At 45.0% G+C, this 18,262-nt stretch overlaps 1 protein-coding gene across 1 annotated transcript in view; it reads left to right on the top strand.

Moving 5' to 3' along the window:
* Positions 1 to 17,899, top strand: part of LOC113581997 (low-density lipoprotein receptor-related protein 1-like) — a 97,846-nt gene extending 79,947 nt beyond the window's left edge. The window contains 36 exon segments of the mRNA XM_035520618.1: positions 593 to 733; positions 867 to 1,054; positions 1,634 to 1,817; positions 1,903 to 1,988; positions 2,277 to 2,396; positions 2,730 to 2,917; positions 3,566 to 3,771; positions 4,244 to 4,432; positions 4,540 to 4,688; positions 4,801 to 4,894; positions 5,467 to 5,583; positions 5,834 to 5,953; positions 6,230 to 6,352; positions 6,477 to 6,602; positions 7,208 to 7,324; positions 8,503 to 8,609; positions 9,036 to 9,168; positions 9,454 to 9,576; positions 9,779 to 9,901; positions 10,321 to 10,455; positions 10,594 to 10,731; positions 10,823 to 10,942; positions 11,076 to 11,338; positions 11,473 to 11,651; positions 11,881 to 11,987; positions 12,093 to 12,212; positions 12,524 to 12,700; positions 12,837 to 12,971; positions 13,134 to 13,304; positions 13,535 to 13,696; positions 13,952 to 14,135; positions 15,775 to 15,873; positions 15,977 to 16,047; positions 16,190 to 16,283; positions 17,334 to 17,478; positions 17,614 to 17,899. Of these exon segments, the coding sequence (XP_035376511.1) occupies positions 593 to 733; positions 867 to 1,054; positions 1,634 to 1,817; positions 1,903 to 1,988; positions 2,277 to 2,396; positions 2,730 to 2,917; positions 3,566 to 3,771; positions 4,244 to 4,432; positions 4,540 to 4,688; positions 4,801 to 4,894; positions 5,467 to 5,583; positions 5,834 to 5,953; positions 6,230 to 6,352; positions 6,477 to 6,602; positions 7,208 to 7,324; positions 8,503 to 8,609; positions 9,036 to 9,168; positions 9,454 to 9,576; positions 9,779 to 9,901; positions 10,321 to 10,455; positions 10,594 to 10,731; positions 10,823 to 10,942; positions 11,076 to 11,338; positions 11,473 to 11,651; positions 11,881 to 11,987; positions 12,093 to 12,212; positions 12,524 to 12,700; positions 12,837 to 12,971; positions 13,134 to 13,304; positions 13,535 to 13,696; positions 13,952 to 14,135; positions 15,775 to 15,873; positions 15,977 to 16,047; positions 16,190 to 16,283; positions 17,334 to 17,478; positions 17,614 to 17,754 (5,075 nt within the window). The 3' untranslated portion in view covers positions 17,755 to 17,899.
* Positions 17,900 to 18,262: the final 363 nt, after the last annotated feature.

Genomic DNA, 18,262 nt, shown 5'->3' with positions numbered 1-18,262 from the left:
CCTCTGTAGTGCATGGTCAGTTTTCATCCACTGCAATTTTGATGTTGCTTAAAAAGAAGGAAAAGCCTGTTGATTTCAAACCTGTTTCTAGTGAGAGGTCAGCAGCTGTCTCTCTGGGTTCCAGGATAAGTGTGTTTATTAACGATCTGCTGGAGCCATTTTTGACAGGAGGGGTACTGTTGATTTAAGGAGTGGTTAACGTGGTTGGTGTGTTAAGGTGGTTAATGTGGTTAATGGCCTTATTCCTGGTTAGGTATTAATTCACTTTGGACTTTAATTCCCTCTCAAAATTAAATCATATCAAAGGACAAAACAGTTTAAAGTGCTGGAGATGTGTTACACAGATTAGGTTGAAAATACTCAAGTATTTCTTCAGTTTGTTCCAGCTCCTTTTTTAATTTCAGGATGTTTTACTAGTTTGTTATTTGGGTAACATCTGTAAGAATCAAAATGTAAAAAGTGAGATCTGAAGTTACATTATTGTTTTTCATCTTCATGATTGTCCAGATGGTCCAGAAACCATCTATATACTGGCAACAGTTGACACTGGTGTTGTAATGTGTGGCATCGTTGACACTGATTTGTGGTACAGAGTACCCCACCTGCAAGCCTAACGAGTTCCGCTGCGCTAACGGGCGCTGCCTGATCCAAAGCTCCTGGCAGTGTGACGGGGAATTTGACTGTCATGACCAGTCTGACGAAGCCCCCAAAAACCCAAATTGCAGCGGGCCAGGTAAGACAGAAAGAGCTCAACTTTCATCACAGAATGTAATGGAAACAGTCACAAAGGCAGGATAGACTTGGCTAACAAGCGGTCTACATTTGTCTCTTCTTTATCCATCTGGTATGTCTTCTCTCTGGAACAGAGAAACAGTGCAATGACACAGCCTATGCCTGCACTAATGGAAAGTGTGTTAACGAGACACTGCTGTGTGACCACAAGGATGACTGTGGAGATGGCTCGGACGAGTTGAACTGCTTCGTTAACGAGTGTTTGAACAGCAAACTGAGCGGCTGTTCTCAGCTCTGCGAGGACCTGAAGATCGGCTTCAAGGTAAAGAGCAGAGGAGGAGGGGCTTCAAGGTAAAGAGCAGAGGAGGAGGGGCTTCAAGGTAAAGAGCAGAGGAGGAGGGGCTTCAAGGTAAAGAGCAGAGGAGGAGGGGCTTCAAGGTAAAGAGCAGAGGAGGAGGGGCTTTAAGGTAAAGGGCAGAGGAGGAGGGGCTTTAAGGTAAAGGGCAGAGGAGGAGGGGCTTTAAGGTAAAGGGCAGAGGAGGAGGGGCTTCAAGGTAAAGGGCAGAGGAGGAGGGGCTTCAAGGTAAAGGGCAGAGGAGGAAAACACATAGATAGATGGACAGAATAATCTTAATTGTAATAAGATTAATATAATCATAGAGCAGACAAAACCATGGTAGCAAATCACAGTACAAAGGCACATTTAGGATGGCAACCCCAATCCCATTTTACCCTAATCCCACTTATTAACTATAATCCCATTTATTAACTGGACAAAATAAACCAGGAATGATGAAAATTATAACTCAGTGCAGCATGACAGTAGCAGAACTGCCGATGGGCTTTACAAGCCAGCCTGTCCCCACAAATGTCCTTTCCCCTTCCCCCTTTCGCCCTGCAGTGCAGGTGTCACACTGGCTTCCGGCTGAAGGACGACGGGAAGACGTGTGTGGATGTGGATGAATGCTCGAGCACGTTCCCCTGCACACAGCACTGTATCAATGCACACGGAAGCTTCCGCTGTGTGTGTGCCGACGGCTACCAGCTCAGTCCCTCGGACAGGACTGTCTGCAAGTCCATGTCTGGTACGGCCGCTGCTTTCCCCACACACAGCCCCGGGAGCTGTGTGAACAGCTGTTTCTTACTGTGCTCCTGCTCTGTCTTGCTTAGATGAGGAGCCCTTCCTGATCTTTGCCAATCGATATTACCTAAGGAAGCTCAACCTGGATGGTTCCAATTACACCCTCTTAAAGCAGGTGGGTGTTATACAGACTTAATGTTTGAGTTCCAATAAGTTCAAGTTCAAGTTCGGTTTATTCGTCACATACATAGTCATACACAGTATAACATGCAGTGAAATGGTGGAGAGTGCTCTGTCCAAACTGAGGAAGAGAAACAGGGGTGCATAGAGAAAAAAATATATATATGCAGATAAATATATATATTCAATATTATTTAATCTAAATAATGTGATTGTTAAATATGTTTTATACAAGGCATTTGTCATTGACTCATTTGTCGTGTGTGTGTGTGTGTGTTGACAGGGCCTGAACAATGCTGTAGCTCTGGATTTTGATTACCTCCATCAGATGATCTACTGGACTGATGTGACAACTCAGGGAAGCATGATCAGGCGCATGCACATTAATGGCAGCGATGTTCAGGTAACGTTCATGCAACCTTCATAAGTTAAGTGCATATGTTAGTCAGGTCCCTTGCGTTTTCTGGGAATGCCTGAAACTGCAAGCTTTTTCCAAGACCTCTGCTCTAGTGATCTTTCTAAGGGAGGGAAAAAGTGACAAATTATTTTTTTTTTTCTTGTAGGAAAAATAAGTTATTTTAAAACTCTTTCAAGAATTGTTATCTTACTGTTATCTTTAATTCCACTGAAAAAGAGGCCACAAAGACAGCTGCTTAGGAGACAGCAGTTAGTGCTGTTAGCTTTGCAGTGTTTCAGCTCCCTTCTCTCTCAGGTTCATTGTCTGGCTTCTTGGCAGGTCCTGCACCGCACATCACTCAGCAACCCTGATGGTCTGGCTGTTGATTGGGTAGGAGGCAATCTGTACTGGTGTGATAAGGGGCGGGACACAATCGAGGTGTCGAAGCTGAACGGAGCCTTCAGGACTGTACTGGTCAACACTGGACTGCGTGAGCCAAGAGCAGTGGCTGTGCATGTCCGCAATGGGTATGACAGCTAGCCTGTTGCCTCCAAGAGCCGATATCCCCACGTTTTAGCACGAGAGCCGATATCTACACGTTTAAGCACGAGAGCCGATATCCCCACGTTTTAGCACGAGAGCCGATATCCCCATGTTTAAGCACGAGAGCCGATATCCCCACGTTTAAGCACGAGAGCCGATATCCCCACGTTTAAGCACGAGAGCCGATATCCCCACGTTTAAGCACGAGAGCCGATATCCCCACGTTTTAGCACGAGAGCCGATATCCCCACGTTTAAGCACGAGACAAAGAATTTGTTCATGCTTCCTTCTTCTGTTTATTTGTTGTGTTTTTATGCTGCTGACACATCTCTGCCCCAGTGTGATTTATTAGTGTAATACTGCAGTGGCATTTTGTGCTGGCTAGGGCTAAAGCTCTGTCTGTTTTGCTCAAGTGCACAACAACAGGGTTTCACACACATGCTAACAGGGGGTCAGAGTCTTTCTCCTTTTCCTGACTGTTTTGTCATTCCTGGTTTCACTTCTTCTGTTGCACTCGCTGAACGTTTGTCCTTTGGTGTATCCTGTGTGATGCATAGTCTGCCAGTATTACCATTGCTAAGCCTTAATAACAGGAAATAAGTCCTTAAGTAGCTTTACTTTGACCCCTCCAGGTACCTGTACTGGTCAGATTGGGGCGATACTCCTCACATTGGCCGCATCGGGATGGATGGTACCAATCGGAGCGTGATTGTGGACCAGCAGATCACCTGGCCCAACGGACTTACCCTGGACTTCATCAATGACCGCATCTACTGGGCTGACGCCAGGGAGGATTACATCCAATTCGCCAACCTTGATGGCACCAACCGACACATGGGTTAGATAGCAGCACGTTTACTACTCATGGAGATGCAACCAGATATGTAACGTTGAAAATATAGCCAATAGTTTGCTGAAACAGGGTGAGGCCATGAAAGGAACTTGATGTGTTAAATGTTCTGCTACAGGATGTACTATGTGCAAGCTGTAAATGTTGCAGTGGTATAGGGGCATTTTTGTGTGTCTTGATGATAAACTCTAAATCAATAGATTCAGCTGCAGTAAGCAAGTCTTTGCTACATGTGTTTCTAGCTAGACTAAGTGTATACATACAGTACGCAGCAGTGTATGTTATCAGCCAGGGGAAATGGGTGATGTGCTTCTAAACAAACTAGTAAAGGAAAAGTTGTCTATCAGTGTGTGAATGCAGTTTTGGTTGTTTTTTGTGTGTGGTTTGGGTTTGGTTTTTATTTGAGTGTGGTTGGCTTTGGTTGTTTGTCAGTGTTTGTTTTTGCACGTGTCTCCTGCAGTTCTGAATCAGGACATCCCGCACATCTTTGCCATGACTCTGTTTGAAGAGTTCATCTACTGGACCGACTGGGAGACCAAGTCCATCAACAGAGCCCACAAGACCCGGGGCACCAACAAGACCATGTTGATCAGCACCCTACACAGGCCCATGGACATACACATCTACCATCCCTACAGGCAACCTGAGGGTGTGCTCACACAGACACATACACTGGATTTGTTTGTAGGTGAATTTGCACAGGTAGATACGGTGTTAAACTGCATTCTTTCCCCTAATCCCCCCCGCCCTCCCCAGTGGTGAACCACCCGTGCCAGAGGGACAATGGCGGATGCAGTAACCTTTGCCTGCTCTCCCCGGGTGGTGGCTACAGGTGTGCCTGCCCTACCAACTTCTACCTGGCGGCGGACGGGAAGCAGTGTCTTTCCAACTGCACTGCCAGCCAGGTGCGCCTGCCCTGCCGCTGCTGAGGCCACACCCCCTGAGCCGAGTCACTCAGAGGCTACACCTCCTGAGCTCTGCCATCCCTCATGTGCCTTTCTCTCCCCTCCCCCATAGTTCGTGTGCAAAAATGACAAGTGCATTCCATTCTGGTGGAAGTGTGACACCGAGGACGACTGCGGCGACAGGTCGGACGAGCCGGCAGACTGCCGTAAGTCTGTCAGCCCTGGGAGACGCTGAGACAGCTTTGCTGTTCACTCCAGCTCTCCGTCAGCTACAGACTGAGTGATTAAAAGCTGTACATGTGGCAGAAAGATGGCATCCTCCCATGGCTAGGCAGGGTGTGGAAGCTACGCAGGCAGAGCTAGCATGACCTCATGTTCTCAGTGCTAATCTGACTACCTCGTGCCTGTTACTTCTCAACAACTTTAGCATCTTTGGGTGAAGTACTCCTTAACAGAAGCTGACAGTTGAATAGGTCTGAGAAAATTAATATGGACATTAATATGAAAATTAATTTGAATGGAAGTTTTGCATTGATAGTACTGTAATAGTACATTTACAGCATTTATAGTACTGTAATGGTGGTGCAGTATTGGTGGTACTGTTCTCATACCTTTTAGATTAGGTTGGCTGTCACTGTCTTAATTTGTTTGGTAATGAATCAGTCACTGGAAGGGAAGACATTTTATGTAAAATTTTCTCATATTCTATATATGATTTTTATACACACGTTCGCTGTGTTGAGTGTTTCCACGATGCTTGTGCTTTCTCGCCGTGTAGCGGAGTTTAAGTGTCGTCCAGGCCAGTTCCAGTGTGGTACAGGAATCTGCACCAACCCAGCCTACATCTGTGACGGAGACAATGACTGCCAGGACAACTCGGACGAGGCCAACTGCGGTGCATATCTCTACCTGTCTCACCTCTGTCTCAGCCCTGTCTCTCTCTACCTGTCTCACCTCTGTCTCAGCCCTGTCTCTCTCTACCTGTCTCACCTCTGTCTCAGCCCTGTCTCTCTCTACCTGTCTCACCTCTGTCTCAGCCCTGTCTCTCTCTACCTGTCTCACCTCTGTCTCAGCCCTGTCTCTCACCTCTGTCTCTTTCTCATCTTTTGACCTTTGTAATGCATCTTCTCCCTTTTCCTCTGCAGATATCCACGTGTGTCTGCCCAGTCAATTTAAGTGCAACAAACCCAGCCGCTGCATTCCAGGCATCTTCCGTTGTAACGGCCAGGACAACTGTGGGGAGGGAGAAGATGAGCGAGATTGTCGTCAGTCTGCACAACCTCCTCACATCTTCTTTTTTCTAGTTTAGCTAAAATGTTGTTAATGCTATCAGGGCCTACTAATACTAGCTGTGGTGTAAACGGCCTACTTCATTACTTTTGAGGTTCTTTAACTATTCCTTGACCGTTAAATCTTTTGAGAGGTTAGAGGTTTTATTTCTCTGTCTAGAGGTTTTTTTTTTTTTAATTATTTTAAATAATTTCTTTAAAATCTGCTACAGAATATGGACTATATGAACCATTCTCTCGGTTTCTTTGTAGCGGAGGTGACATGTGCTCCGAATCAGTTCCAGTGCACTATCACCAAGCGCTGTATCCCGCGGGTGTGGATGTGTGACCGGGATAATGACTGCGTGGACGGCTCTGATGAACCTGCAAACTGCAGTAAGATTACTGTGGCCACATCTGTGGGATTGCCTGTAGTCCAGCTGCCGTATGTACCAGGAGTGTGGGTTGCACATTCATGATGGTGTGATTCTTTTGATTTACCCCCCTCCCCCCCATGTAGCTCAGATGACATGTGGTGTGGATGAGTTTCGCTGTAGGGACTCTGGCCGCTGCATTCCGGCCCGATGGAAATGTGATGGAGAAGATGACTGTGGAGACTCATCAGATGAACCTAAGGAAGAGTGTGGTGAGTCTGTACAGCCCTGCCAACTGGGTTAGAGTTGGGGGTCAAGTTGGGGGCTGCCCTACCAACTGCAATGTATACCAAAGTAGTCTTAATGGTCTACAAACTAGTCCAAGGGTGTTTTCACAGTGTTTTTTCAGGACCCAAGTCCACTTGCTCTGTGTGTGAAAGCTGTTTTCAAGCCCGGGATTGGTTGAGAGCACCGATCTCTGGTCCATCTGAAATTGGTTCTTCGGGGGGGCAACAAACAGATGAAGCTTCTACGTGTAGAAAAGTGACGTGTGGAATTGCACATTCGATCCACAGTTCAGATGGAGTTCTTGTGTGTGAAAGCAAACCAGCATGAATGATCCCCTCCCTCAAACGAGCCAAGAATCGCTCCTGGTGCAGTGTGAACACACCCTGAACGCGCTACACACATTAATCTTTCCCAAGGTTTCAGTGATTGGTGCAGTAAGCAAGGACACTTAATTAAAAGACAAATTAATTCCAGCACACCCTCCGTTCAAAGGAAGTTTAATTATCCACTAAACTTAGAGATCCTGGGAATTGGGATTGTCGCACTGAAAGATGTGTTATCAAATTCGTGTGTGTGTGTGTTCACACAGAGGAGCGAACATGCGAGCCCTATCAGTTTCGCTGTAAGAATAATCGCTGCATCCCAGGCCGCTGGCATTGTGACTACGACAATGACTGTGGTGACAACTCTGACGAAGACAAGTGCGGTAGGTGCCCTCACAGTCTGTGTGCGTGTGCCCCGTATCTGGGCTTTTATCCTTGGATTTAACAAGCTATGTCTTTGTCCAGTAACATTTTATATTGATTGGTTAATTAATTGCATTAGTTAATGTATTTTTTTATATTGATACTAATTAAAAATTAACATTAGCACTAATGTGGGCAATTTTGTAGTCTGCTTGGTAAATTGGGTCCTTAAATGGTTAGCCCTAATTCTAAACCTAATCCTATAGCTGCTTATCAGTACAAGTGAATGAGGCCATCCGTGACCATGAAAAGTATAAAAACTAATCTAATCACAGTTAACTGATTTGTGTGTTGAGTTACAACCCTGCGTGTGTTTGTGGTGTTTGGTATATAACACACTAACTGACAACAGAGTTTCATTTTCTGTGCTGTTTAGTTCCATGTCACCATTCACACATCTCACTCCATTGTATTGTGCTGCCCCATTTCAATTTGCACACTGGTGTGCCCCAGAGGTAGGTCTCCATGTCTGAGAAACCAGCCCCCATCTATTTAGCATCTCCTGTTCTTGATGGGGACATTTTAGGGAGGCCTGACTACTCCTCTAATTTGAATTAAAATATGCATATGTGCATATTTTAAAAAATGGTTATGTTTCAGGCCATAAATGAACATGCATGCCATGATACGAAAATAATAATAATTGTTTAACTTGCTCCCAACTTTAATCAGATTATGGTTAACTGACTTAACAGTCCAGACCGAGTTAGCAGTCCTGCTAACAATTAATAGACCTCCTTAAATGTTCATCCCTCCCCACAGATCTCCTCCACCTTTAGAACCATCGTTTACAGTTTCCCAGTTTTTATTGTAGTGTTTTAGTTTGTTTTGCCAACATGGTTAGTTCCCGACCCAGTGCTGCCCTCCTCTGCTTCTGGGTGTGTGTGGTAGTGCTCCAATGCTGTACCGTGCCCTCCTGTTCTGTCCTGATGAACGTGTTCTGTCCTCTCCTGCTAAATCTCTCCTGTCCTGATGAATGTCTCTTAATTTTGTTGGACTGGTGTTGATGTAATTTGCTCCTAATATTAACCGATAAGCATGTAAGTGCTTTTTCAGTCTGTCTGCTGTTTTTCTTTCTCCTTCACGTTTTCTAATCTCCCTCTTCCTGCCATTCTCTCTTTCTTGCTCTCGCTCTCAGCTCCGAGGCAGTGTTCAGAGAGTGAGTTTGCCTGTAGTAATGGCCGCTGTATCGCTGGAAGATGGAAATGTGATGGTGACCATGACTGTACTGATGGGTCAGATGAGGTAACACACACACACACACACACACACACACACACACGCACATACATACATACATGCATACATACATACATATATATATATATATATATATATATATAATGGTATTTAGCTGACACTGTTGTTATCCAAAGCCACTTACAATTATCACTGAGTACAACTTGAGTAATTGAGGGTTAAAGGTCTTGCTCAAGGGTCCAACAGTGGCAACTTGGCAGTGGTGGGACTTGAAGCACATACACACGCGCGCGTGCGCACCCATACATGCATACATAAATGATTACTGGTCACACCCCAGAACACATACATACACACACACACACACACAGATTAACTAAACAAGTCTTCAACAGCATATCCTAGAATTCCTTCTAACATTCTGTGGTCCTTGTTATAACTACATGGGTTGTGTATGTGTGTGTCCTGAAGGATGGGTGTGTTGTGAAGTGTGACAGTGATCAGTTTCAGTGTAAGAACGGTCACTGTATTCCTTTCCGCTGGAGATGTGATGCTGACATGGATTGTATGGATGGCAGTGATGAGGAGACTTGTGACATTGGAGGTTAGTGACACATACAAAATATTTATAATTCAAGTATCTCATTTATGAGTGATAATCCCAAGTATTCAGAATTATCTAAGTGATGAGTGATAAAATTCCCAGTATTCAGAATTAGTAGTGAGTGGATGAAATTCCAAGTATTCACCAGACCATTTCTGCATGCGGAGGCCAAACGATTACAGCGACACAGTTCAGAAACGTCTAGTTTTAATGTACATCATTCTAACGGGTGATGATAGGTGTGTGGGAAGATGAAGACTAATTTCGTGTCTGTGTGATTCTTAGTGGTTCGCCAGTGCCCCCTGGATGAGTTCCAGTGTAATAACACACTGTGTAAGCCACTGGCCTGGAAGTGCGATGGAGAGGATGACTGTGGCGATAACTCAGATGAGAGGCCTGAGGAATGCAGTAAGGTTTTCCATTCCTCCTCCCTTCACATTTTCTGTTGTTTTTCTGACACAGATTAACATGGACCTTTTTGAAATTCATTTTCATTTCTTTTCACTGCACCTTTGTACCTGCTATACGTCACAGACTCTGATTAGATTTTCTCACTCACTTGCTTTACTGATGCATTATCTTTCTTCATCTTAATTTCTCTGTCTGTCAGAGCGGTTCCAGTGTCCCCCAACCAGGCAGTTCCGTTGCCATAATGACCGTGTGTGTGTGCCAGTGTTCAAACAGTGTGACGGTGTTGACAGCTGTGGAGATAACAGTGATGAACTCAACTGCCGTGAGTAATGGCCTTTTTTTTTGTTTTTTTTGGTAACTCATTTTGAATGCCTGTTAGTATATTTGCATAGAGATTAGGAGAAGCAGACATTAGATATAAAATAATCCACTGTCATATCAAAATTAAAAAACAGGTGGTGTCTTTTTTACAGTACTTTATATATAAAGAACATTTATAATTATATCCACATAAAAGCTAACCAAAAATCATTAAAAACGTATTTCAGTTAAAATCAATAAATAGCAAATCACTTAATAGATATAAATGTTCATTGTAGTAAATATGTGCTGTATAATATTTTACTTTCAGATTACTGAAATTTTAAAACCCTTTTAAACAACCTTCCAAAATGTTTTCTGTGTCTACCGTGGGTATGTATGCTGAAATGCTCTGGTTGGACACGCTGGTGTTCCCCACAGAGACTGCAGTTCTGCCCTGCCAGAAGGACGAGTTCACCTGCAGTAACGGCCGCTGCATCAGTGCCACCCTGCGCTGTAACTTTTTCAACGACTGTGAGGACTACGGCTCTGATGAGATTAACTGCAATAAGAAGGGTGGGTGTGTGAGTGGTTGTGTCGGTGAGGGTGTTGGGGTATGTGTGGTTGTGTCTGAGAGGGTGTGGGTGCAGCTGTGTGTTATTATGAAGGATCGGTACACTATCAGTTTTGGTGTTTTTTGTGCTCTCTGTACAGACACAAGGTTAAATGAGTGTCATCACAACAGAAGTGTTTGTGGGGACGGGGATGAGTCCCACTGTGTAGTGAATGGCACAGATTCCTTCTGCTCCTGCAAGCCAGGTTTTCAGAAAACAGCCCAGCAAACCTGCACAGGTAACCTGAACCCTAGATCTATACCCATGGGGGCACACACACACACACACACACGTCTCAAGGGTCACTGATTTCTTGCTCTCTTTCCCAGATGTGAATGAGTGCAGTCAGTTTGGCACCTGCTCCCACATCTGCAGCAACACCAAAGGGTCCCACAAGTGCAGCTGTCACAGACACTTCACCAAGGTGAACAGCAGCTGCATAGCAGACGGTCAGTTTTTCCTCAGCTACACCACAACCTCCACACCAGCATGCAGTCCTCATAAACCTAGGAAATGACCATCATGGTCTTTGAATCCACCTTTGTGGTAAACTGCTTTTGCATTTCCAGTAGTTTTTCACAGTTTTTCAGGTTCTGTATGTAGCGGCTGATAATGAGATTCGTAGCCTGTATAACGAGACGGGCCGATGGGTGTATGAGCAAGCCTTCCTGGGCGATGCCAACGTACGCATCGATGCCATGGATGTGCATGTCAAGTCCAAGCGCATCTTCTGGACCAACTGGCACACAGCCAGGATCTCTGTCTTCGACAGTTCTGGAGGACCCACCTCACCAAACTCCGAGCGCAGCCGCAGGCAGAGTGACACCAGAGTGACCGATCTAGAGGTCAGTGAACTCTGCCTCGTCGGGAGCAGGCTGAGGCTGGCCCTGCACTTCTTTTATTTATTTGTGTTTTTCTAGTAATAATTTGGGGTGAAATTCATCTTGGAAAGCCATAACCCACGTGCTGTGTCCTGCAGATCCCGGGCCTGAAGATGCCCCGGGGCATCGCCGTTGACTGGGTGGCTGGGAACATCTACTGGACCGACTCGGGGAGGGACGTGATAGAGGTCGCTCAGATGAACGGCCACAGTCGCAAGACTCTCATCTCAGGCATGATCGATGAGCCCTATGCCATTGTGGTGGACCCACTGAGAGGGTGAGCAGATGGCTAATAGGGGGCGGTGGGAGGCGTGGCCTAAAATAGGGGCGATGAGATGCATGGCCTAAATAAACATTGTTGGACAACTCTTAATATATGTGCAGTATATGTCTGTGTTCTAGGACTAATATAAATACTTCGTAGGACTTGATGTGAAATCAGATCTGCTTTTCCTGGAAATATTTATTTTGATGTATGCTAATATAATCCCTTTGGCTTCTGAAAGGACCATGTACTGGGCAGACTGGGGAAACCATCCTAAGATTGAGACTGCAGCCATGGATGGCACTATGAGAGAGACACTGGTGCATGAGAACATCCAGTGGCCCACAGGTATGTCACAAATGCACAACACACAACCCAAATGTTTGGACCCATATGCACATACGTCAGTGTTTCTCCATCTTTAGCACAATAGCCTGTAATTGTCTCTCTCAGGTCTGGCCGTGGATTACTTTAATGAGCGTCTGTATTGGGCTGACGCTAAGCTCTCCGTGATTGGCAGCATCAGGCTGAATGGAACAGATCCAGTCATAGCCGTCACCAGTATTAAGAACAGTTGAGTCATTTTCCTGCTGTAAATGGCTGTAAGGTGCTAGCCACTGTAGTCTGAGCATACGCACTGCACTGATGTCATTATGTACACCATCCAAAGTGTCATCGGTTGTAATTTCATGATTCTCTCTCTCTCACACACACACTCTCTCTCTCTCTCTCTCTCTCTCTCTCTCTCTCTCTCACGCTCTCTCACACACACACACACACACACACACACACACACACACACTCTCTCTCTCTCTCTCTCTCTCACTCACACACACACACACACACTCTCTCTCTCACTCACTCATTCACTCACACACACACAGAACTACAACACCCCTTCAGTATCGATGTCTTTGAGGACTATATCTATGGCATCACCTACCACAACAACATTGTTTTCCGGGTGAACAAGTTTGGCCGTGGTAACGTGGAGGGTCTGTCCACTGGCATGAACCATGCTACAGACTTAGTGCTGTACCACAACTACAAACAGCTAGAAGGTGAGTGTCCAGCACATCTCCTGACCTCCAAGACAAGGGTTAGGGTTAGACTGTAAGCTACGACATGTAAAGTGATGTGTATGAAAGTCACTGATTCTGTACTTCCTGCATGTTTGAATAACTCTGTGTGGAGTAGTGCCGAACCCGTGTGACAGGAAGAAGTGTGAGTGGTTATGTCTGCTCAGTCCCAGTGGACCTGTGTGCACCTGCCCTAACGGTCACACGCTGAACAACGGCACCTGTGTGGAGAGCCCTACACCCACCACCGCCTGTGAGTGTCCAGCTGCATGGACATGATGGACATTGAAGTACTCATGCTGTGTCTGTGTATACCCTCATGCTCCCTATAAAAGTGGCAGTAACAATATCGACCTAATTCTCTCTCTCTCGCTCGCTGTCTCGCTCTTTGTCTCTCTCTCGCTCGCTGTCTCAGCGCCAGGTGGACCGTGCACACTACAGTGTCTCAATGGTGGCAGCTGTGTCCTGAATGCCAGGAAACATCCCAAGTGCCGCTGCCAGCCAAACTACGGAGGTGACAGGTGTGAAATTAATCAGTGCAGAGATTACTGCCAGAACGGAGGCATGTGTACAGCATCACCCACAGGTAACGCGCACACACCGACATACACACACACACACACACACACACACGCATCACATATACTCAGCACATACATACACACGTGCGCACACCCATACATACACACATAAATGGCCATAGTACTTTATATAGTAATTTTAATATATTAAATCTGTACCTGAGCTAACAGATAAGACTACATATGGTGGTGTGGTCATTTAACAAACAGGACTGTATTCTCTGTTACCTTTCAGGTGCTCCTACGTGTCGATGTGTGGCAGGTTTCACCGGTCCTACCTGCAGTTTGCACACCTGCCACAACTACTGCCAGAATGGAGGAAACTGCACTGTTAATCGTGGCAACCAACCCACCTGCAGCTGCCCAGCCGACTTTCTGGGAGATCAGTGCCAATACCGTGAGTGCCACAGCACCACCTGCTGGTCATCAGGACCAAGCACAATTTTGTAACCACTTGCTTTCAAAATGGAGTTTGTGACTGTGGACAGTACAGTCTGGCAGGACAGATTGGTTTTGACTTTGCCCTTTTCCCTATTCACCGTTGTATTTGTCGTGACGGCTCATATATATTAACAGAAAAATTAACAAATGTACTAAAGGTATGAGAGAAGTGACTCCCCCCATCCCCCCCACCATCCATGTGACCTAACAGGAGGGTGTGATGGCTTCTGTGAGCATGGGGGCGTGTGTCTGCAGTCCAGCGATGGTTCCAGGCAGTGTCGCTGTCTGCCGCGCTTCATTGGTAAAAACTGCGAGTTGGACAAGTGTCAATACTGCCATGGCGGCAAGTGCATCCCCACCAAAATCTACCAGCCCCAAGGGGACGTCACATGCAGGTGCGTGTGCGCACACACGCACCCTTTTTAATGCTGTTGTGATGGACATTTTCCATTAATATATGTACTATGGTGGCCAGAAATGTCTGCAACACAAACCTAATTCTGATCTTAAGATTTTAAGAGGGGAAAAAAAAAGCAACTTGACCAGTAAAACCCAACATTGTCCGAATTTGGTTGTTATAGTGATTGACAGAAAAAAAGTTTCTGTTGATGTAGCTCATTTTACACTAATAGTATTTACGATAAGATGGCCACCTCAGAGTGAAACTTATCAGCCAAGGATGAACAGTTGATATGAGCTTTGATTTAATCTCCTTTATTCTTGTTGATAAAATAATTTCTGGACCACTTATGTTTTGGAAGCACTGCATATGAGCAGGTCGAGGCTGTAGTTTGGATAACCCTAGTTTGTGTAAAAATCTGAAAACCAATGGATTTGTAGGCTGCAGTTGACTTTACTTAGGGCATGTTGTATTGCAGCAAGTATGAGCAAGTTTACAGTCAGTGCTAAAGTTGCTGCCAGATCAGATCCCATAAGTGGCACGGAATGAGTAGAACCCACTAGAAAAAGGCATCAGGTTCCACGTTTCAGAGAAACCTGTACAGCCAACGAGGGGATTATACGCACCTCACGATCTTAGGCAGAGTCCTTCCTGGCGGGTGCTTGCATGGCATCCCACTACCTGTTATCACTCATCTTTCTCTCCTTTTCCTGAAGATGGTGATGGTGAAACAAAAAGAAAAACTGTTCTTGCACTTAATGTTTTCAGACTTCTCACTGTAGCAGAACCTCAGCAAAACGTCCACAAAACTTTGTCCAAAACACTAGTTGTCCTTGTAGGACCAGTTGTAGATCTCAAAGGAGTGCGGTTTGGTTTGTGTTATTGGATTTAGCATAACTCTTGATATAGTGACCTTTCTGAAGCTGCTACTGACTCCCACCATTTTAATCTGCCTGAACAGAGGGCAATTGAGGATTTCAGTTACAGGGACTGTAGGCAGTGAAGTCATGTGTCCACTTGATGTACTGCTGACCTCATGCCATTTCTGTGCTTGTAAGATTGTAGCTTTGTATGCTTTTGACAAATAATAAATGAGACTGTGTATATCCTGAACTGTTGACCCATCCAGCTCTTTGCGGCTTGATATTACAGAGAGGTGATAATGTAGGTGCCCGTGGTTTAATCCAAAGTGGCCTGGCAGATACTGTAGCATAACGTTTAAATTGTCTGTAGTGCTAACGCATTGTTTTAAATAAACCTGAGAGGGAAAAATCCTTTGGGGGCCCCAAAGGCCCACCTCTAACCACTCCCTTAGCCCCGCCCCCAACCACACCCCTGATTAATGTAATGGAAATCTGCACTCTCCGTGTCAGGAAGAGTCTGATAGTGTTTTAAGTAGAATTTACAGTATACTGCATTCACATTCAAGTGGCACATGACTGCTGGACTGTCTCTGCGTATTTGGCCTCCAGTGTATCTCTGCTATGTAAGAGGGCCAGCACCTGCAGACACCTGGCTGCTCCGCCCAGCTCACATCTTTAAAATGCACCAAACACAGAATTGTATATATATTCAAGCAGAGCTTATTTTGGTGTTTGAGATTTAACTGACTTGTGTATGTGTTTAACTTACAGCTGTGCTAATGACCAAATCCAGCCCAGCTGCTACACCTGTGCCGGGTACTGTTCCAATGGACAGTGTTCTCTCAGCCCTGCATATCTTCCTCAGTGCAAGTGTGTAATACACACATGCGCACACACACACGCACAAGCATAAAGATTGATGGCTGTTTCTGGTTAGTATGGCTGTGCCTTGATGCTCCGTTTTGTCTGGTAGGTGTGCAGCAGGCTGGGAGGGGCTTCGCTGTGACAGTCGCTCCCCCGGCACCAGTGCAGAGTCTGCCAGCCGTAAGTCCCGCCTCCTGAACAAGGGCTACACGTTTTTATGTGGTCGGATGATTGCAGCCTTCGCTATATAACTTATCAGCCCCTTTGTTTGTGTGGGTGTGTGTGGGTGGTTGTGTGTGGGGGTGTGGGTGTGTGTGTACAGACACAGCATCCATAATCATTCCTGTGATACTTCTGGTGTTGCTGGTGTTGCTGATTGGTGGAGCCATTTTATGGTACAGAAAGAGAATACAAGGGTGAGTATATTTTTACACTGGGTTGCTGCCAGAGAGTCCAGACTTTTAAAAACCCTCCAATTGTGCTGGACCCAACACACTCACTAACCCTCTTTATGAATTATCCTTTGCACATTTACTAATCTTCTATAGATTAACCTTCACACACTCACTCATCCTCGCACACTCACTAACCCTCTCTTTATGGATTAACCCTCGCACACTCGCTGACCCTCTTTTTATGGATTAACCCTCGCACACTCGCTGACCCTTTCTTTATGCATTAACTGCTTCTTCTCTTCTCCTCAGGTCTGGCAAATCTGGCTCAAAACGGCCGCGGTAACGGTTGCTAGGATTTCTTTCCCTTTTACACGCTCTCCTGTCTCACTTTCTCTTCCTAGTGTAGTCCTGTGATGTGTGTGTTCTTGGTGTCTCCATGTTTTTCCAAACTCTTTCCCACATCTGTTAAACTACTTGAACAAAGTCTTCTGTTAAGAAGGAGAAAAGGCAAATGGATTCAAATAGTCAAGCCATGAGAGTGACTGCTACATTTGGGAATGTCATCTTTCTAAACCCAGTGTTTATATAAATAATTACAGTAGGAATTCAGAAAATGACAACTATAACACTACTTCAGATCTTAAATCTAAATAATAACACAGAGAATAGGTATTTGTACCACATTTTACAAGCTTGTGATATTCAGATTTTGAAAATGCATCTAATTTCTCTAGCATAAATGAGGTGTATCTTCAAATTTAACTAGTGTTTTATCGTGCATCTGTCAGTTACATATTAAAGAAATTCTCACTCATTTGTGTGCATTTTGGTGAGTTCTCATTCATGTGTGTATTTAGGTGAGCTCTCATTCATGTGTGTATTTAGGTGAGCTCTCATTCATGTGTGTATTTAGGTGGGTTTTTGATGAAGCCTCTTGCTGTGATGCAGGCTTTTCCAGTGGCACCCCCTTGTGTTGTGACACCATCACTCATGCTGCTGTGTGTGGGTGGTGTGTCTCAGTTGGCGAGATCTCTGGCTGTAGCCTGACGCGTTTCTCACCTGTGCCCACAGAGCTAAAGGGTTCCAACACCAGAGAATGACGAACGGAGCCATGAATGTGGAGATTGGCAACCCAGCTTATAAAATCTATGAAGGGGAACCAGATGATGACGCGGGAGAGCTTCTCGATTCTGATTTCACACTGGATCCTGACAAAGTGAGACAGCCCAGATTTATTTAAATGTTTATATATATAAACTGTACAGAATTTTTGAGTGCAATTATGTGTCATTTATGTGGAATTAATAGTAAGGGTTGGTTTGTTTATTGAGTCTTTTCTTTTTTCTTTTAGCCAACTAACTTCACAAACCCTGTGTATGCCACACTGTACATGGGAGGCCAGGCTAGCCACAGCTCTCTGGCCAGCACAGACGAGAAGAGAGAGCTACTGACACGAGGAGATGATGAGCCGCTGCTGGAACCCCTGGTCTAGAGCACTCACGCTCAGCCCTTAGCATTGGAAAACACCCCCTAGGCCTTTTAGTAAAGAAAACAACGACAAACAACAAATAAACCATCCCAGGAGGAGAATCAGCAACAAAGTGTAAACACTGTATAAAATGTACAAAATGAAGGACTACTTTTGTATGTGATCGCAGTATTCTATTTGCTCTTTTACAAATCTTCTGGTCAGAGCCAATGGGCTACATTTTTTACAGTCGTTTCCCATTTTCCCCTCATCCCTCCCATTTGATAGCCACTACCTCTGTGCAAAAAAGTTGAAATAGCAGTTTCCCCAAAAAATTGGGACCATTTTTATTTTTGTATGAATTGTATAGAGATAAAAATATTGTTCCATTTCAATAATGCCAACTGTGCTCTCTCTCTTTCATATATATATATATATATATATATATATATATATATATATGTGTGTGTGTGTGTGTGTGTGTGTGTGTGTGTGTGTGTGTGTGTGTGTGTGTGTGTGTATATATATATAT

Source organism: Electrophorus electricus, chromosome 20, assembly GCF_013358815.1.
Source record: "Electrophorus electricus isolate fEleEle1 chromosome 20, fEleEle1.pri, whole genome shotgun sequence".
Lineage (NCBI taxonomy): Eukaryota > Metazoa > Chordata > Actinopteri > Gymnotiformes > Gymnotidae > Electrophorus > Electrophorus electricus.
Note: the sequence above shows the minus strand (reverse complement) of the source record. Positions and strands in the feature narration are given on the sequence as shown.